Source organism: Emydura macquarii, unplaced genomic scaffold (assembly GCF_026122565.2).
Source record: "Emydura macquarii macquarii isolate MOO-44397 ecotype Brisbane River unplaced genomic scaffold, CSIRO-AGI_Emac_v2 contig_1305, whole genome shotgun sequence".
NCBI classification, from domain to species: Eukaryota; Metazoa; Chordata; order Testudines; family Chelidae; genus Emydura; species Emydura macquarii.
In genome coordinates, this window is record NW_027131442.1 from 64,314 (window position 1) to 78,875 (window position 14,562).

Below are 14,562 nucleotides of genomic sequence, written 5' to 3' on the forward strand. Positions count from 1 at the left end.
TTAGGTAACTGTAACTTGCATCACTCAGTAGGGTGATTTTTCACCTCCCTGAGCAATGTAAGTTATATCAACTTAAGCAGTATGTAGACCTGCCCTTAGACACATTCAGCAAGGAACAGCTGATTTTCAAGCAGGAGATGTGGAGAACTGTGGCAATGGGCACTAATTCTTTTGATGATACAAGCGTCAATTCCACTCACAATCAATTTGGGTTTTAGAATTTTGTTCTCTTGTAATGTTGTCATTATAAGTGATTCCATTATGGTTATTTCCATGGTAACGGTGACAACTTCACTGCAGAATACGCACACAGATGAATGAGGCGAGACCGGAACACGAAATGGTTAAATTGCGAGACAAATATCTGCAGTTATGGCAAGAGGATCTAAAAGATCTTTTGGTCAAGCAACATTCTTTTGGTAACAATATTCTCTTCTCTGAAATTTTGATCAGAGAGAGAAATTTCGAAGAATGTTTGCTTAGGATTTATGTTGCGTTGTAAATCAAGAGTGGAACTTCTTTAATGATGCTGCAGTGGTTATCACTATCAACTCTAAACACAGCAATCTGTGTTCAGATCTCAATGAGGGCTACAAGTTTCATACAGTTATTTCATTCAGAAAGAAGGTCAAGATTCTTTTTAAAAATGGATGTTGAATGTAGGGCCCTGGGTCCATATTTAGTCACCCAAATAACTGGCCTGATTAACAAAATACTGAGAACCCAGCAACTAACTTAGATATTTTTTTAGTCTTAGCCTCCTGGTGCCAGAACCGTGTCTGTCTAGGTGTTCTGGCGAACCTCTTAAAACGTTGTCAAGAATAATAAGAAGTAATAAGTTGTTCCAAGTTATTTACCTATTAAATCATTGCAGGACTTCATTGAAAGCAGCTTTTTAATTATACTCAAGGAATTTGTATTATTTAAAAAACATTAGGATGTCTAGTGTATTCTAACTAACCATTGGAACAACTTTTCTCATGTTGTGGTGAATTCTCCATCAATGGAAAATTTTCAATCAAGATTAAAAGTCCCCCCACCCCCCCCCAAAAAAAAAGAAAAAAGAAAAAAAAGATAATCTGTAGTTAAAATAGGAATTAATTGCTGGGGTTCTACAGCTCTGACTAGCTTCCTGTGATAGATAGGAGGTCAGGCTAGATGAATTCACGGTCCTTTCTCCGCTTAAAGTGTATGAATATGTTCCAATGTATTCCATATAGGTTCCATATAGTTTATATGGCCCTCATCCACTTAGGAGCTAAACACCTTGATAAGTTCATTGAACAACATGACTAACATCTGTCACATGTGGGTTGTTCTCTCTCTTTGGTCATTTTACCATAATTGCTGTACCAGATCAGATCACTGATCCCCCTACCCCTGTTTCTTTTGTCTGCAAGTGACCACTAAGCCGGAAGGAGAAAGGAGAAGTAGGTGAAAGGAACAATTTATTGGAGAATTATTAAATAAGATGCCTGTAGGAAAAAATTCTTCCTAACTTCAGTCAGTAATTGACTGTCTTATATACTAAGTCATGATAATTAATAATCTTTGAGCAAAGAGAAGAGAAAATAACTTAAAATATAATAGGTGTTTTTTCAATAATCTTACAAACAGTATTATTACAACAAAACAATGGCAGAAATAGCAGAAAGATGGCAGCTTGCAGCTCTGAATTCAGAGGGAAACATTTGGACAGTTTCCTGAAAAACTGGCACGAAGAGATAGAGTTTCCTAAAATTCCTGGCAAATACTAATATTCCACTCCATGCCCCCCATGACTTTGCAGAGCTATAGACATTCTACACATCACATTTTTTTATTTCACCCCCAATGTCACTTTTTTGCCCCATAATTTTTTCATGGCATTTTTCACCTCCTCATTTCTCAGGGTGTAGATCAAGGGGTTCAGCATGGGGGTGATAATGGTGTAGAACACAGCGACCATCTTATCCTCGGAGAAGGTGATGGAAGGTCGCATATAGAAGAAGAGACAGGGCCCAAAAAATAAAATCACTACTGTGATGTGGGAGGCGCAGGTGGAGAGAGCTTTGAGACGCCCTTTGGAAGAGCGAGTTTTCAAGGAGACTAAGATGACGACGTAGGATACAACTAGCACAACAAAGCAGCTCAGGGAAATCATCCCGCTATTGGCAACAACGATAATGCCAACTATATAAGTGTCAGTGCAGGCCAGTTTCAGCAAAGGGTGCACATCGCAGAAGTAGTGGTTGATCTCATTGGGCCCACAAAATGGTAACTGTGCAGTCAGGAGAGTCTGAACCATGGAATGCACAAACCCCCCTGCCCATGAAGCCACCACCATCCAGCTGCACAGCTGCTTGTTCATAATGGTCATATAATGGAGGGGTTTGCAGATTGCAATATAACGATCATAAGCCATCACTGTGAGGATAAAGATCTCAGTGCACCCAAAGAAATGGACACCAAACAGCTGTGCTATGCAGCCAGCGAAGGAGATGGTTTTCCTCTCAACAAGCAAGTCTGCAATGAGCTTTGGGGCTGTGACAGAAGAGTAACACATGTCTACAAAGGACAGGTAGCTCAGGAAAAAGTACATGGGGGAATTCAGACACTCACTGCGCTTTATAATGACAATGATAAGGAGATTTCCCAGCATGATAACCAGATAGAAGAATAAAAACAGCACAAAACACGTTTGTTGTAATTCCTGATCCTGAGTGAGTCCCAAGAAGATAAATTCAGTCACATTATGTGCAGGTTCCATGGTCTCAGTGTAATGATGGGTATACAGCACAGAGCTAATTCGCCTGCTGTGACACAAAACAAGGACACGAATAAGTGGATATTATCCAATGATGAGATGAATATGAAAAATGCATTGGCTAAACTGTAGACTTTGACTAAGACAAATGGGCTAATATTTAGCTGTACAAGCAGTAGGAATTAAACTTGAGGTGCTGAAATATATTAACGATATATACTCAAATAATCAGTGTGGACAATTTAGGGAGGGTTATTTCTATACGTCATGCACAAGAAAAAGGTTGAAATGAATCATCAAAGACTTTGAATATAAGTGAAAAACTCAACATTAATTATGCTTCACCATCAACCCTTCCATGACATATATTATATTTCATTTCTACTGCATTTATTCAGTACTTTCAGGGATCCCAGTTTTTCTTAATTCGAATGTCCAGAACTGTCACTTTTGTATCTGGGCACATCAGTGTTAAAAAGTGTTAATTTGTACATGAAGACATGAAACTGGGATGTCTCATTAAGGAGCCAATGTTAAAAAAGTGGTCCCTGATCAGTTTCATGACAAACATCAGGAATCTCTCTTAGGACCATAAAATTCATATATGTAACCGAATTTTTAAAATAAATATTCCTAAGGCTATGTCTTCACTGACAGTGGCAAATTCGCCACCGGCAGATTGATTTCTCTGGATCGACTGAGCAGTCAGTGAAGACCCACTCAGTCGATCCAGAAATCAACATATTAAGACTACCTTCTCAAGTGGCGTAGCGCTGCATCGATGGGAACGTGGTTCTCGTCGGTGCAGTGCAGTGAAGACGGCGCGCAGAACAGAAGCAGAGAAGTCGACGGGAGTTATGCAAGTTTTTTGCGTAGCTTGTGTAACTCCGGTCAGCTGCCTCCAAATCTCGGAGGTAAGTGAAGACAAACCCTTAGAGAACCTGAAACGGGAAGAATACACACACACACACACACACACACACACATAAAGCAAGTTATTTAGTATCTGATTTTGAAAATCATGAATTGGGGGGATACTCTTTTCTGTTAAAGGGACAATAGTGTGAAGTACTGGAATATGTAATCTTATTTGTTAACATCATTCCAGACCTTCGTATTGTTCCTTGTCAATGACGCAGAGTCTACTCCTGTCCTAGAAACCTGTTATGTCTGCATTAGAGTCTGCCTTATAGGGACATCACATCTAACTTTAGCTCAAATTTTTTAGTAACAGTTTTTCCTGATTTTTTTTTTTTTACTGTGCCAAGTGTGGCAGGGCGCTAGTCAGACAAAGATAGAGGGCAAGGTTCTTCTCTGGTTTCTTCTATAGTTTATGACAAAAGGAAATAAATGGGGATGTTAGTGGTGTGGGAAATGGAAAGAGCAGCGTCAGGGCAGCTGATGGGCTAATTTTGTGTATGGGGGAACCTTGTCTCTTCCCTTTCGAACTCCATCACAAGATGCCTGAATTCCATCTGCTCTTTGCCCCTTGCTCCACAACTGGGAGATCTCTTGCCCTACCTCTGATTAATGCTCCTAGAGATGTCTAATGCAATTATGATCTAGGTTACATCATGATCCTTAGGGTTCCCTGCGTGGGTCTCAGTGGTTAGAGAGCCACACAGGTATGACTTAAATTGATGCTAATCAGAGAGATGCTGTCTAGAATATCTCTTGGTTTCTCCAAATCAGGTTCAATTTCTTTAGTTTCCTTCATTCCTGTTATAAATTATGACCAATCTTCTTTAAACTCAACAAGGGATGCCCAAGAAAAAAAGGCCTTGTGAAAATTTTTGATGAAAACAAAGTTTTCAATCTCTTCAAAATTTTCTATTTTCATTTAAAGAATAGCAATACAAAACTAACTAATGAAAACACAAAAACAAAAAAGTCAACTTGATATTTTTCAGATTTTCAAAACAAACAAAAAAAAAAAGACAAAAGTGAAAACTATTTCACAAAAAATTGCATTTAGCTGAAAAGCCATTTTCATTGAAAAAAGATTTTGGTGGAAAATTTTGACCAACTTTTCCCAGGATCCTGACTCAACCAATAGTTTTATGATACAGACTCACCATTACAAATTTAACTACTTTATGCTTCTCCAGCAATTCAGAGCAGACATTAACCGTATTTGATTGGTCAGTTAAACTATATCACAAGAGTAATGGAAAGCATTTAGATCTTAGTAGAGAACTTGACCCTATGTATTACCATTTCACTTATTTGACTGAATTAAATTTCCTGTGTTCTAAAGTATTTTTTACGATTGGTCATGAGCTAAAATGGATTAAATTTAAGAGACAGAAAGATAGACAAATAGCTAGAACGATGGTTTTTACAGTTTATGCAGCTTGCTTCTAATGGCTGTGATTAAATTTGTAAAATAGGTCTAAGACTAACATTAAAATAAATAAATAACAATATAATGTTCAGCAAAGGAAGAAATTTCTAAGAAAGATTTTTAGAGTCATAGATAAATTAATTTCCAATTGATGGGTTAATGGGTGGAATTTAGTTTGGAGTGAGTCCTCATGAAATGTTTTCTTTTCTTTACATTAATAAAGAGAAGCAGGGAACGAACAACATGAGATACTCAGCCATGGGTTGTATTTACAGATCCCAGTAGTTACCTTGATGGAAATGGGCTTTATCTTCCCAGCTTCTAATTTGCTCCAGTGATGAAGGTTTCAGGTCTGAAATGCAGTGAGCAACTGGAGAATGATGAGGGTGATTTACTACAGCATCCGATATTCCCTGCAAGATAGATTTTCTGTTTGTAAATTTCATTTAAACACCAGTCTTTGTAAGTCTTGTCTTAGGATGTCCTTTGCTCTCAGTCAAGATGTGTAAGGTCTAAATTTGTGAACTGGAGAAGTGGTTTAGTCAAGTGAGAACTCAGGGATCTTTACAAATCCACCTCTCCCCCAATTCAGAAAGCCTTAGAGGCTGATCTCATGCTCTGTCTCCACATTTCATTCTGCAAAATCGCAGTTCAACAGGATCTTTGGGAAAGATCTTCTGGCTGTGAAGTTCAAGCAGAAATATTTAAAGTAAATTAAACACACTGGGAGTGTGTCATTGCCTTGGTTAATGAGCACCCAGAGGCATTTCAAGGTTTCTCCACTGGAAACAGTTGTTGAAGAAGCACTCATCTATGTTATTTTGGACAAGTATTTAGGGAAAGCTTTCAAAGCTGTTTTGAGAGTTAGTTCCTTTAATTGTTGTCAGCTTCTGTCTTTTAATTAAATAAGAACCCCTTCTACCCCCCAGCTTCTCACATTTTCACCAACATGTCCTGTAGATGCCTTTGAATCTTACAATTGTGATGTTACATTCTAGTTCATTCTACAGTGGACCTTCCTACATAACAAAGAGGATACAAGAAGTCACGTGTCAACTTCTGCTATTAACTCTGCATTCTTAGAAAGGGGAGCTTGAGAAGTTTGGCAATGGGCAGTGAGCCCTGTCGGAATCGTTGCTTGTGAACAGCCATCAGTTCTGTTCAATTAAGGTTTAATCCAATGTCCAGTAAAGACAATGGAAAAGAACTCAATTGTCTTCAGGAGCTGTTGGATGAGGCCCTTGATCACTGGCATATGGGATTTTACAATATTTGCATTTCTGCTCTAAATGATAACATGGCTCAATTTACTAATGTGGATTGACATCAGTTTACTCCAGCTGGGGAATCTGGCCCATTGACTTTAATAGAGAGGTGCTGATTTGCAGTACTGGGGATCTGACTCCTTTTACCTAAATGGAGCTACACCAATTTATATGAGCTGAGCCAAATGGTTGCTTTGTCTGTGCAGCTCTATAAGTATTTGGCCAGGTAATGGCTCACAAGGCAAACAGGTCACAATTCATAAGAGTTCAAAAGATCCAAACACTATACATCACAGATTTATTAATATGTATGATCAAATTTTAATCCCCAAAAGTCACAGCAAAGATTCAAAAGGATGGGCATTTTACAAGCTCTGAAAGACCCTCAAGACAGTAATTCCTAGGAATGTTTTCCACATGCTGGTGAGCAGTGACTGCCGAGAGGAAGGAAAGAGAACAGACTCTCACTCCCAGCCACTTGATAGGGAGTGAAAATGACCTCATGTCACCCAACCACCCACCCCATTTACCAACCATCCAGAGATGTGGGGAGGAGAAGGGGATCTAGCCATGACATCCAAGATGTAGTTAGTAAAAGAGGATTCTGAAGAATGAGGAAGGAAATGGGGACAGTAGCTGTAATCTCTCTGTTATGTCCCCTGCAATCCTCCCCACCCCATGAAATTCTGCATATAGTTTCTCACAAGTTACTGCTTGGTCCTGGTCCACTCCCTAATAGTTCCCCTGAAGACTGTATTTTCTCTGCATTTCATCAGGAGCCATGGAAAGGCTCAAGTCCAAAGGGAACGCTAACTATCTGCTGAGATGATGAGGTTACCATCTGTCCCATATTTCCTCATAAAGTTCCTAATATTGACCAGTTTCTTCTTGCCCTGGGTGCTGGGAGTGAGGCCCAGTCAAATAAACTTGTTTTGGGTGTTGTAAAGCAACATCATGAGGTGATGATGTTGTCTTCATGTTGTGTCAACTAGTGATGGTGTTTTACCATGCTGTTGTGATGACATGATGCCATCACGTGTTGATGTGACTTTATAATGCAGTATCAGGACTTTTGGGACATGACTATTTTATATTACAGGACAAATTCCAAGAGGTGGGGACCACAGTTAGGGGAGAAAGGATAAGATAGAAGTTCCTTTCCCACCCATTCAAAAAACATCCCGAGTCAACATCAACTGAGCTTCATTGCCTTCTGCCTAGTGTTTGGTTGGGTGAGTGAAATAAATTAGTGATCCCAGTCCAATTCCTGTCAGACATGCCTCCACCTAATCACACAAAAACATAACCAGTGTAATTATCCTTGCAGACCTATTGGCCTCAGCCTTGATCATGAGAGACAAGCACAAGGGTGGAAAAGAAGTTCAGTCTTGCTCTTTCTCATGAGATTGCTAACCATGGTGTCCAGCTGGGGCTGCTGCTCTTGGATGGCCTGGATGGCTCACATTCTAGGGAACTGACCTTTGTGAGTGTGTATGAGGTGGGAACATAGGGAGGGAACTCTTGTTAGAGAAAGGGTTGTCCCTTACTGCAAACCACAGATGCCCTGTTACACATTTTGGCTTGCTGGAGATATCCCAGTGTAGGCAGGGAACTGTGCAGTCTGGGAAAACACCCAGTCAGGAGGGAGAGAGATGTAGGTCTCTGCCCAAGAGAGGTGATTGCCAAGGAGCTAGGAGCCTAGAGTGGGTGGCCTTGCTGGACCATGGAGGAGGAAAAACAGGTGCAGTTGCCCTGAAATGTGACAAGAGCTTCCTTTGAGAAGACCACAAAGGTTGTCAGCATCTCAGTTACTCTGCAAATGTGACAACATCTATATCTGAAATTTGCCTAAGTGAGTGATATCTTCTGAGAGGAGACAGACTGATTTGTAGAGAACTCTTCACTCATCCTATATTATTGTCTCCTTTGGTGGGGCAGGTTCACACCCTGGTCAGGAAGGGGTTAACAAGTTTCTCTGGACACAGTCAGCAGTCACCCAACCCACCTGTGAAGCCTGTTGCCCCTGGAGAGGGACTGCAACTTAAAAAGGAGGATTAGAGCCCAGTGGAGGGTGGCACTGAGAGAGAAACAGAGCTTGAGTGCTCTAGTCCCACAACGCAGGGGTGGCTTACCCAGCTGAAGAGCCTCTCCTGCCTGGAGCCTCTGGAGAGGTAGAGGAAACATCTTTATTTTGCTTTGCCTTTCACTAGTGCCCAGGATGCTCATTCTGGGCCTTGCAGGCACTTAGGGAGGTTAGGGACCCAGCTCCCTTCACACAGACTCTTTACCTTTTGCCATGCATGGAACGGTGGGGTAAGCCCGCTGAGTATGTTTTGTTGGAGAATATTTTGTTTGCCTGTTTTCCATCTTGGACTGCTGTCAGGCCTTGGAGGGAGACCACACCCCCATCTCCAAATCAGGGCTACAGCAACAGGTGGAGAGAATATGGGGGTCTGAGCAGTGAGGGTGAATGTGGGGGCTGTGTGGAACAATGCATTGACGTCTATACATCTATACATCTATAGGAAATCTATACATCTAGGAACAAAAATATAAGCCTGCTTACCAGAGGGGGCTCTATTCTGGGAAGCAGTGACTCTGAAAACGATTTGGCAATCATAGTGGATAATCAGCTGAACATGAGCTCCCAGTGCGATCCTGTGGGCCAAAAGAGCTAATATAATTAAGGGATGCATAAACAGGGGATTCTGGAGCAGGAGCAGAGAGGTTATTTTACTTCTATATTTGGCGACTACTGCTGGAAAACTGTGTCCAGTTCTTATGGTCACAATTAAAGAAGGACGTTGATAAACTAGAGAGGGTTCAAAGAAGAACCACAAGAATGACTAAAGGATTAGAAAATATGCCTCATAGTGGCAGACTCAAAGAGTTCTATCTATTTAGCTTGACAAAGTGAAGGTTGGGGGTGGCTTGATTACAGGCTACACAGGGAACAAATATTTAATAACGGGCTCTCCAGTCTAGCAGAGAAAAGTAGAACATGATCCAATGGCTGGAAGTTGAAGTTAGACAAATTCAGACTGGTAATAAGGTGTAAAGTCTTGATGGTGAGAGAAATTAAAATTTACCAAGAGTCGTGGTGGATTCTCTATCACTGGCAATTTTTAAATCATGTTTGGATTGTTTGTCATGCTCTAGGAATTATTCTGGGGACATTCTCTATTTCGCATTATGCAGGAGGTCACACTAGAGGATCACGGTGGTCCCTTCTGGCCTTGGTATCTTGGAACAGAAGGTCAGAACTGTGCAGTGAGGGTTGTTGAAGAGGCTTCAACTTTCTGTCCCCAAAAGACCCACATCCATGTCTGTCCTTCCAAAAATGTCCACACTGACTCCAAGCTGTTCCTGTATCTTCCATACAGCTCCTCCATGTGCAGGTCCCATGATGATTTCTGTCTCTCAATGGGGAGGAGTGCTGAGGAGGGTAATACAGGCTGTGCTGGATGGCAAAGAAATAGGAGATGAGGAGATGAAGCTGGGGTGGACAAGGGACTAATTAATAGGGAACCAGTACACTCTGTGACTGGGTAATCATTGCCAGAGAGCCAGAGACAGTGGAGGAGAGCTGGGAAATTAAATGCCCCAAATCTTTGTTAATGAGGAGTTCTGGTTGTCTGACTGAGGACAACTCCCATGGAAAGAAGACATTCTGTCTCTGCAGCGGTGCAAAAGTCTAAAAAATTCAGCATGTAAATGATGTATACCTGACCCTACCTAGTATACAGGTACCTCTCCTCATATACCAGTGACAGCTCTGGCAAACTGCTCCAAGTAAACCCTCTACCATATAATGCAGCTGTTCTCACACAGTGAAAGCAGGCAGAGTGTATGCAGATAAATATTGGAATTGAAATCTACGGAACACAACACAACTAAGCTAAGAGTTTTCCCTGTCTACCTATTATGAAGCTCCCTTTACCAAACCATTGCCAATAGTTATTGCCAGCTAAAGTGAGCAAAGGCAACACTGTATTTCAGATGTGACAAGTACTTTAACTCTTCATTTCTCCCCACATTCTGGAAGGGCACAAGGCACTGTTGCGCAAACTTAGCTGTACATTAACCAAGCTTTGGGAATTTAATTTAGTCCAAAATTGCAGCTATTTAGTGTGGAATTAACCAAGATTTGGAAATTTAATTTAGTCCAAAACTGCAGCTATTTAGTGTGGAATTTTCAAACTGCCTAAATAAATGAAGCACTCAACTCCCTCCTGCTTTTAGTTGGATACTTAACTCCTTTACAGTCCCATAAAAACCCCAGTGCTACCCATAAAAACCTAGGGTACCCTGCCTATAGGTCTTGAGGCATGACCTGGTTAATTTAGGCAACCCCATCCTTTCCCTTCTGAGGGCTCGGGGCGTAAGGCACCTACCCTTACCAATGGGGCTCAGAGCTCTACGGATCTCACCTTTTCTCAGTGAAAGAGCCTTATACAGCTGTGCTCTAAACATCTATTTATTAGCAACACACACAGGTTTAGTAGAGTTAAAGGAGGTAGTTAATTTTACCTATACAATGTAAATGAAAAACAGTGCTCTTTAGGAACCATCTCCAGACTGCAGCCCAACATCAAGATGTTAGAGATCTTACCCTCTGCACGACCGTGACCTGTATGGGCACCGGCACTCCAGACGAGTGGATCCTGACTGACCATCAGGTGAAGCTTGTCTGTATATTGGGAGTGGTGAGCATAACAGATTTGCTTGGCATATGTATCCTATCATTATTCAATACACCAAGATAACAAAACGTAACCAATCTCACCCTGGCACCTATGTTTCCTCCTCCTTGCTCAAGTCTTTTTTTTTACATTTTATCTCTCCTGCACAAATTGTAAATTACTTATAACCTTCTTTGTTTGTGCAGATGGTCAGCATAAATTTGCTGGTCAGAGCTGATCATATCTATTTTACCATTTGCTGGGTCTTTCTGTATCCTCCCTAAAACTTTCCAGCACCTGGGTGTCTCCACTTTACAACCCTTGGTGTTATAACTCTTCTTAGGAGCATTCCTGAAGTGCGGGAACCTTAGCAGCAACAGAGCATTTTTTCTTAATTTCAGTGGTTTCACTGAATTTCACACAAGGCTGGTCAAGGCTAGTTTATTATGGGGGTGAGTCAAGCCCCAGGCCTACACCAGCCTTCACCACAATACATTTCAATGCTGCCTGTCTTTGGGAAACTGTTTGATATTGGACTCCTGTATTGCCAGCACCCCTAAACAGTATCACTTTATTACCAGTGTCATAGTACATCTCAGGAGACTAAAGGGAACTAATTGTGATTAATGATGCTATTTTCCAGTATGTCACTCTTTGCATTTACTAAGGGGAATTTGCTAGTGATTGATCATTTGGGTTTTTCGGGCCGAGGAAATGGACCAGTTTTCTTTGAAAATAAGAAGAGGGGATGAAGGAAAATCCCGGGAAGTTTGCCCAAATTTTGCAGAAAGACACGTCCATGTGTGGTTGTCCCCAGAGTACATGGAAAACATGAGGCATTGTTCTTAGCCTTAGCAGAACTCTGGGGGCCACCAAGGGATTACATCTGAAAACACCCACTTGAACTTATATATAAACAAACCCACCAGTCTCCAAATACAATTCTTTTTGGGCTTAACAATGACAGACGTCTCCCTCCTGCAGGTAGGTTTCATCACTCTGGTTCTGATAGAGGTGGCATAAATATTCTCTTCTGATTTTTTGCAAGTGGAAATAGTTCTGATTTGGAGCCAATTCACATCCAGGTGGGACTCGGTGCAATCAGAATCCGGACTCTCGGAACAGCACATTTATTTTTTTGCACAGTAACACAGTGATGAGAGAAGCAGTGCCTCAAGGAATCTGGGAAACACAGATGACTACTTAGGTAAGAATAACGTATGAAAAAATAAAAGTTCAGGTGACGGATGGCAGTGGGCGTAGATGTTACAAAAGAGCTACATTCTTTAGTAAGTGTCAGTCAGTGGAACTCTGAAATCAATGTTCATTTGCACGAGTTGAGGACCTGGCTCATTAAAAGGGAGTGGTAGCTTTGGTATACTTAAAGATGAGACTTGCCTGCTGTTTAAGAGTATGCTTGCTCGGGTTGTCTTGAAAATTGTGATACCTCCTGGAAGCCAAGGGTAAGGATAATGGTCCAAATGTGCAATCTTTTGTGCCTGGTATCCTCAAGATACAGCCCACTAAAAAGTTATGTAATACCAAATTTTAAGGGTTCTTGTTTTTTCCACTGCACATCTGGGGCTCACACAATGGCACTGATCCTTCCCAAATGGATCTCACGCCTGAGGCACTGATCTCAGGTAGGAGTCTGGCACCCTCTGCTTCTTCGGGGGAAGCAATATTTCAAAATATTATCTGGGTGAATCTATATCTGCAGCAGGACCAGAGCTCTGTTGCAAGCCAGAAGGTTTGCAGGCAGCCTGGGTCTGGGTTGGGTCCACTCCTGGTGCTGGGACACTCTGGCAGTGGTGGGGGGAACGACTCCTGGGGTGCGGAATGGCCAGGGTAAGTTGGGGTGGGGAGAAGCAGGAGTACAGGCTCTGGGGGCGCTTGGGGTGCTTCAGCACGGGTGCCACTCGGCCAGCCTGGCTGGTGCTTGGGCTGCCCAGGGTGGGACTCTGACGGGAGAGGGGTGGAAGGTGCAGAGCTTTGGGCAGAAGGAGTGGGGCTGGGGGCTAGCCTCTCCGAATGAGCGATTCACCAGCCTCTCAGATTTATTTTTGTGGGGCCCCCCTTAGCCCAAGGCCCTGAGCTGCAGCCCCTAAAGCCCCTGCATTAATCCAGCCCTGCCAGGGTGGCTCAAGTCTGTGCTCACTGAATCTTACCATCACTCTTGAGTCTCTGTGATCTTGAGTCCTGGCCTTGACAGCTTTCTTAGCCTGTGTGTTGTGTGCATTAGTTCCATTCTGCATAGGCTCATGCGGGAGCTTTCACCCTGAGAGCAAAGCTTCTGGTTTAGGAGCTGATTTCTCAAAATGCTCCAAAATTCTATATGCACACAGGGATTATCTTTAAAAGTGACATGTTACAAAAGAGCCCGGGGTGGCATTTGTGGTATAAATTAGGAACCATTTTGTTCAGAGGCTCCAGAGATACAGGGCTCCTTAAAATCAGCTGCTTACAACTTTCAAAGAGCACTAAAATCCACATATATGATGTGGGTTATGGTATGAGAATCTGGGTTTTCTGTCACCTGTATTGGAAGCCTATTCCAGCACTTAACAATCCTTAGAGCTAGAAAGCTTTTTCCTCATACCTATCTCTAAACTGAGTGGACATGAAGAAGAATTGATCACTGTCCTCTTTATAACAGCCCTTAACATATTTGAAGACTATCAGTTCTCCCCGCAGTCTTGTTTTCTCTAGACTAAACATGCTCAGGTTTTTTAACTTTTCCTCTTAGGTCAGGCTTTCTAAACTTTTTTCTCTGGACTCTCTGCAATTTGTTCATATCTTTCTTCAAGTGTGACACCCAGAATTGAGCACACTATGTCATCTGAGACCTCACAAGTGCCAAATGCAGCGTAACAATCATCTCCCTTGACTTACATACAACAGTCCTGTAAATGCAGCCTGGAATGATACTAGCCTTTCCCTCAACTGCATCACATTGTTGATTCACATTCAATATATGATTCATTGTAAACCCTAGATCAGTTTCTGCAAGAGCTACTGCCTAGCCAGTCATTCCTCATTTTTATTTGTAAATTGGTTTTTTTTTTCATAAGTGTAGAACTTCACACTAGTCTTTATTGAATTTCATCTTGTTGATTTCAGACCAATTCTTTAACTCAGTCATTTTGAATTCTAATCTTGTCCACCAAAATGCTTGCAATGCCTCCACATATTTTATAACCATGTTCTCCACTCCATTATCCTAGTCATCAGTGAAACTATTGAATAGTCCTGGATCCTGGACAGACCCCTGTGGGACCCTGCTAGATATATCCTCCTAGCTTGATAGTGGACCATTGATAATTACACTTTGAGTGCAGTTTTTCAACTAGTTTTGCACCCATCTTATAGTAATTTCATTTCGACCACATTTCTCTAGTTTACTTCTGAAAATGTCAGGTGGGACTATGTCAAAAGACTTACTAAAACTCTATATTATGTCAACTGCTTCCTCCCATATACTAGGCTGGTTACCCTGTCAAAAAATAAATTAGGTTGGGCTGGCAT

At 41.7% G+C, this 14,562-nt stretch overlaps 1 protein-coding gene across 1 annotated transcript; it reads right to left on the reverse strand.

The window, feature by feature from the left end:
* Positions 1-1,819: 1,819 nt before the first annotated feature.
* LOC137154866 (olfactory receptor 4S2-like) lies at positions 1,820-2,749 on the reverse strand. Its single transcript, XM_067550711.1, has one exon. The coding sequence runs from the start codon at positions 2,747-2,749 to the stop codon at positions 1,820-1,822; it is 930 nt and encodes a 309-aa protein (XP_067406812.1).
* Between the last annotated feature and the right edge of the window lie 11,813 nt (positions 2,750-14,562).

Excerpts from the sequence above, each read along its gene's own strand:
- LOC137154866 (XM_067550711.1), bottom strand. The coding sequence starts at position 2,749 with ATGGAACCTGCACATAATGTGACTGAATTTATCTTCTTGGGACTCACT.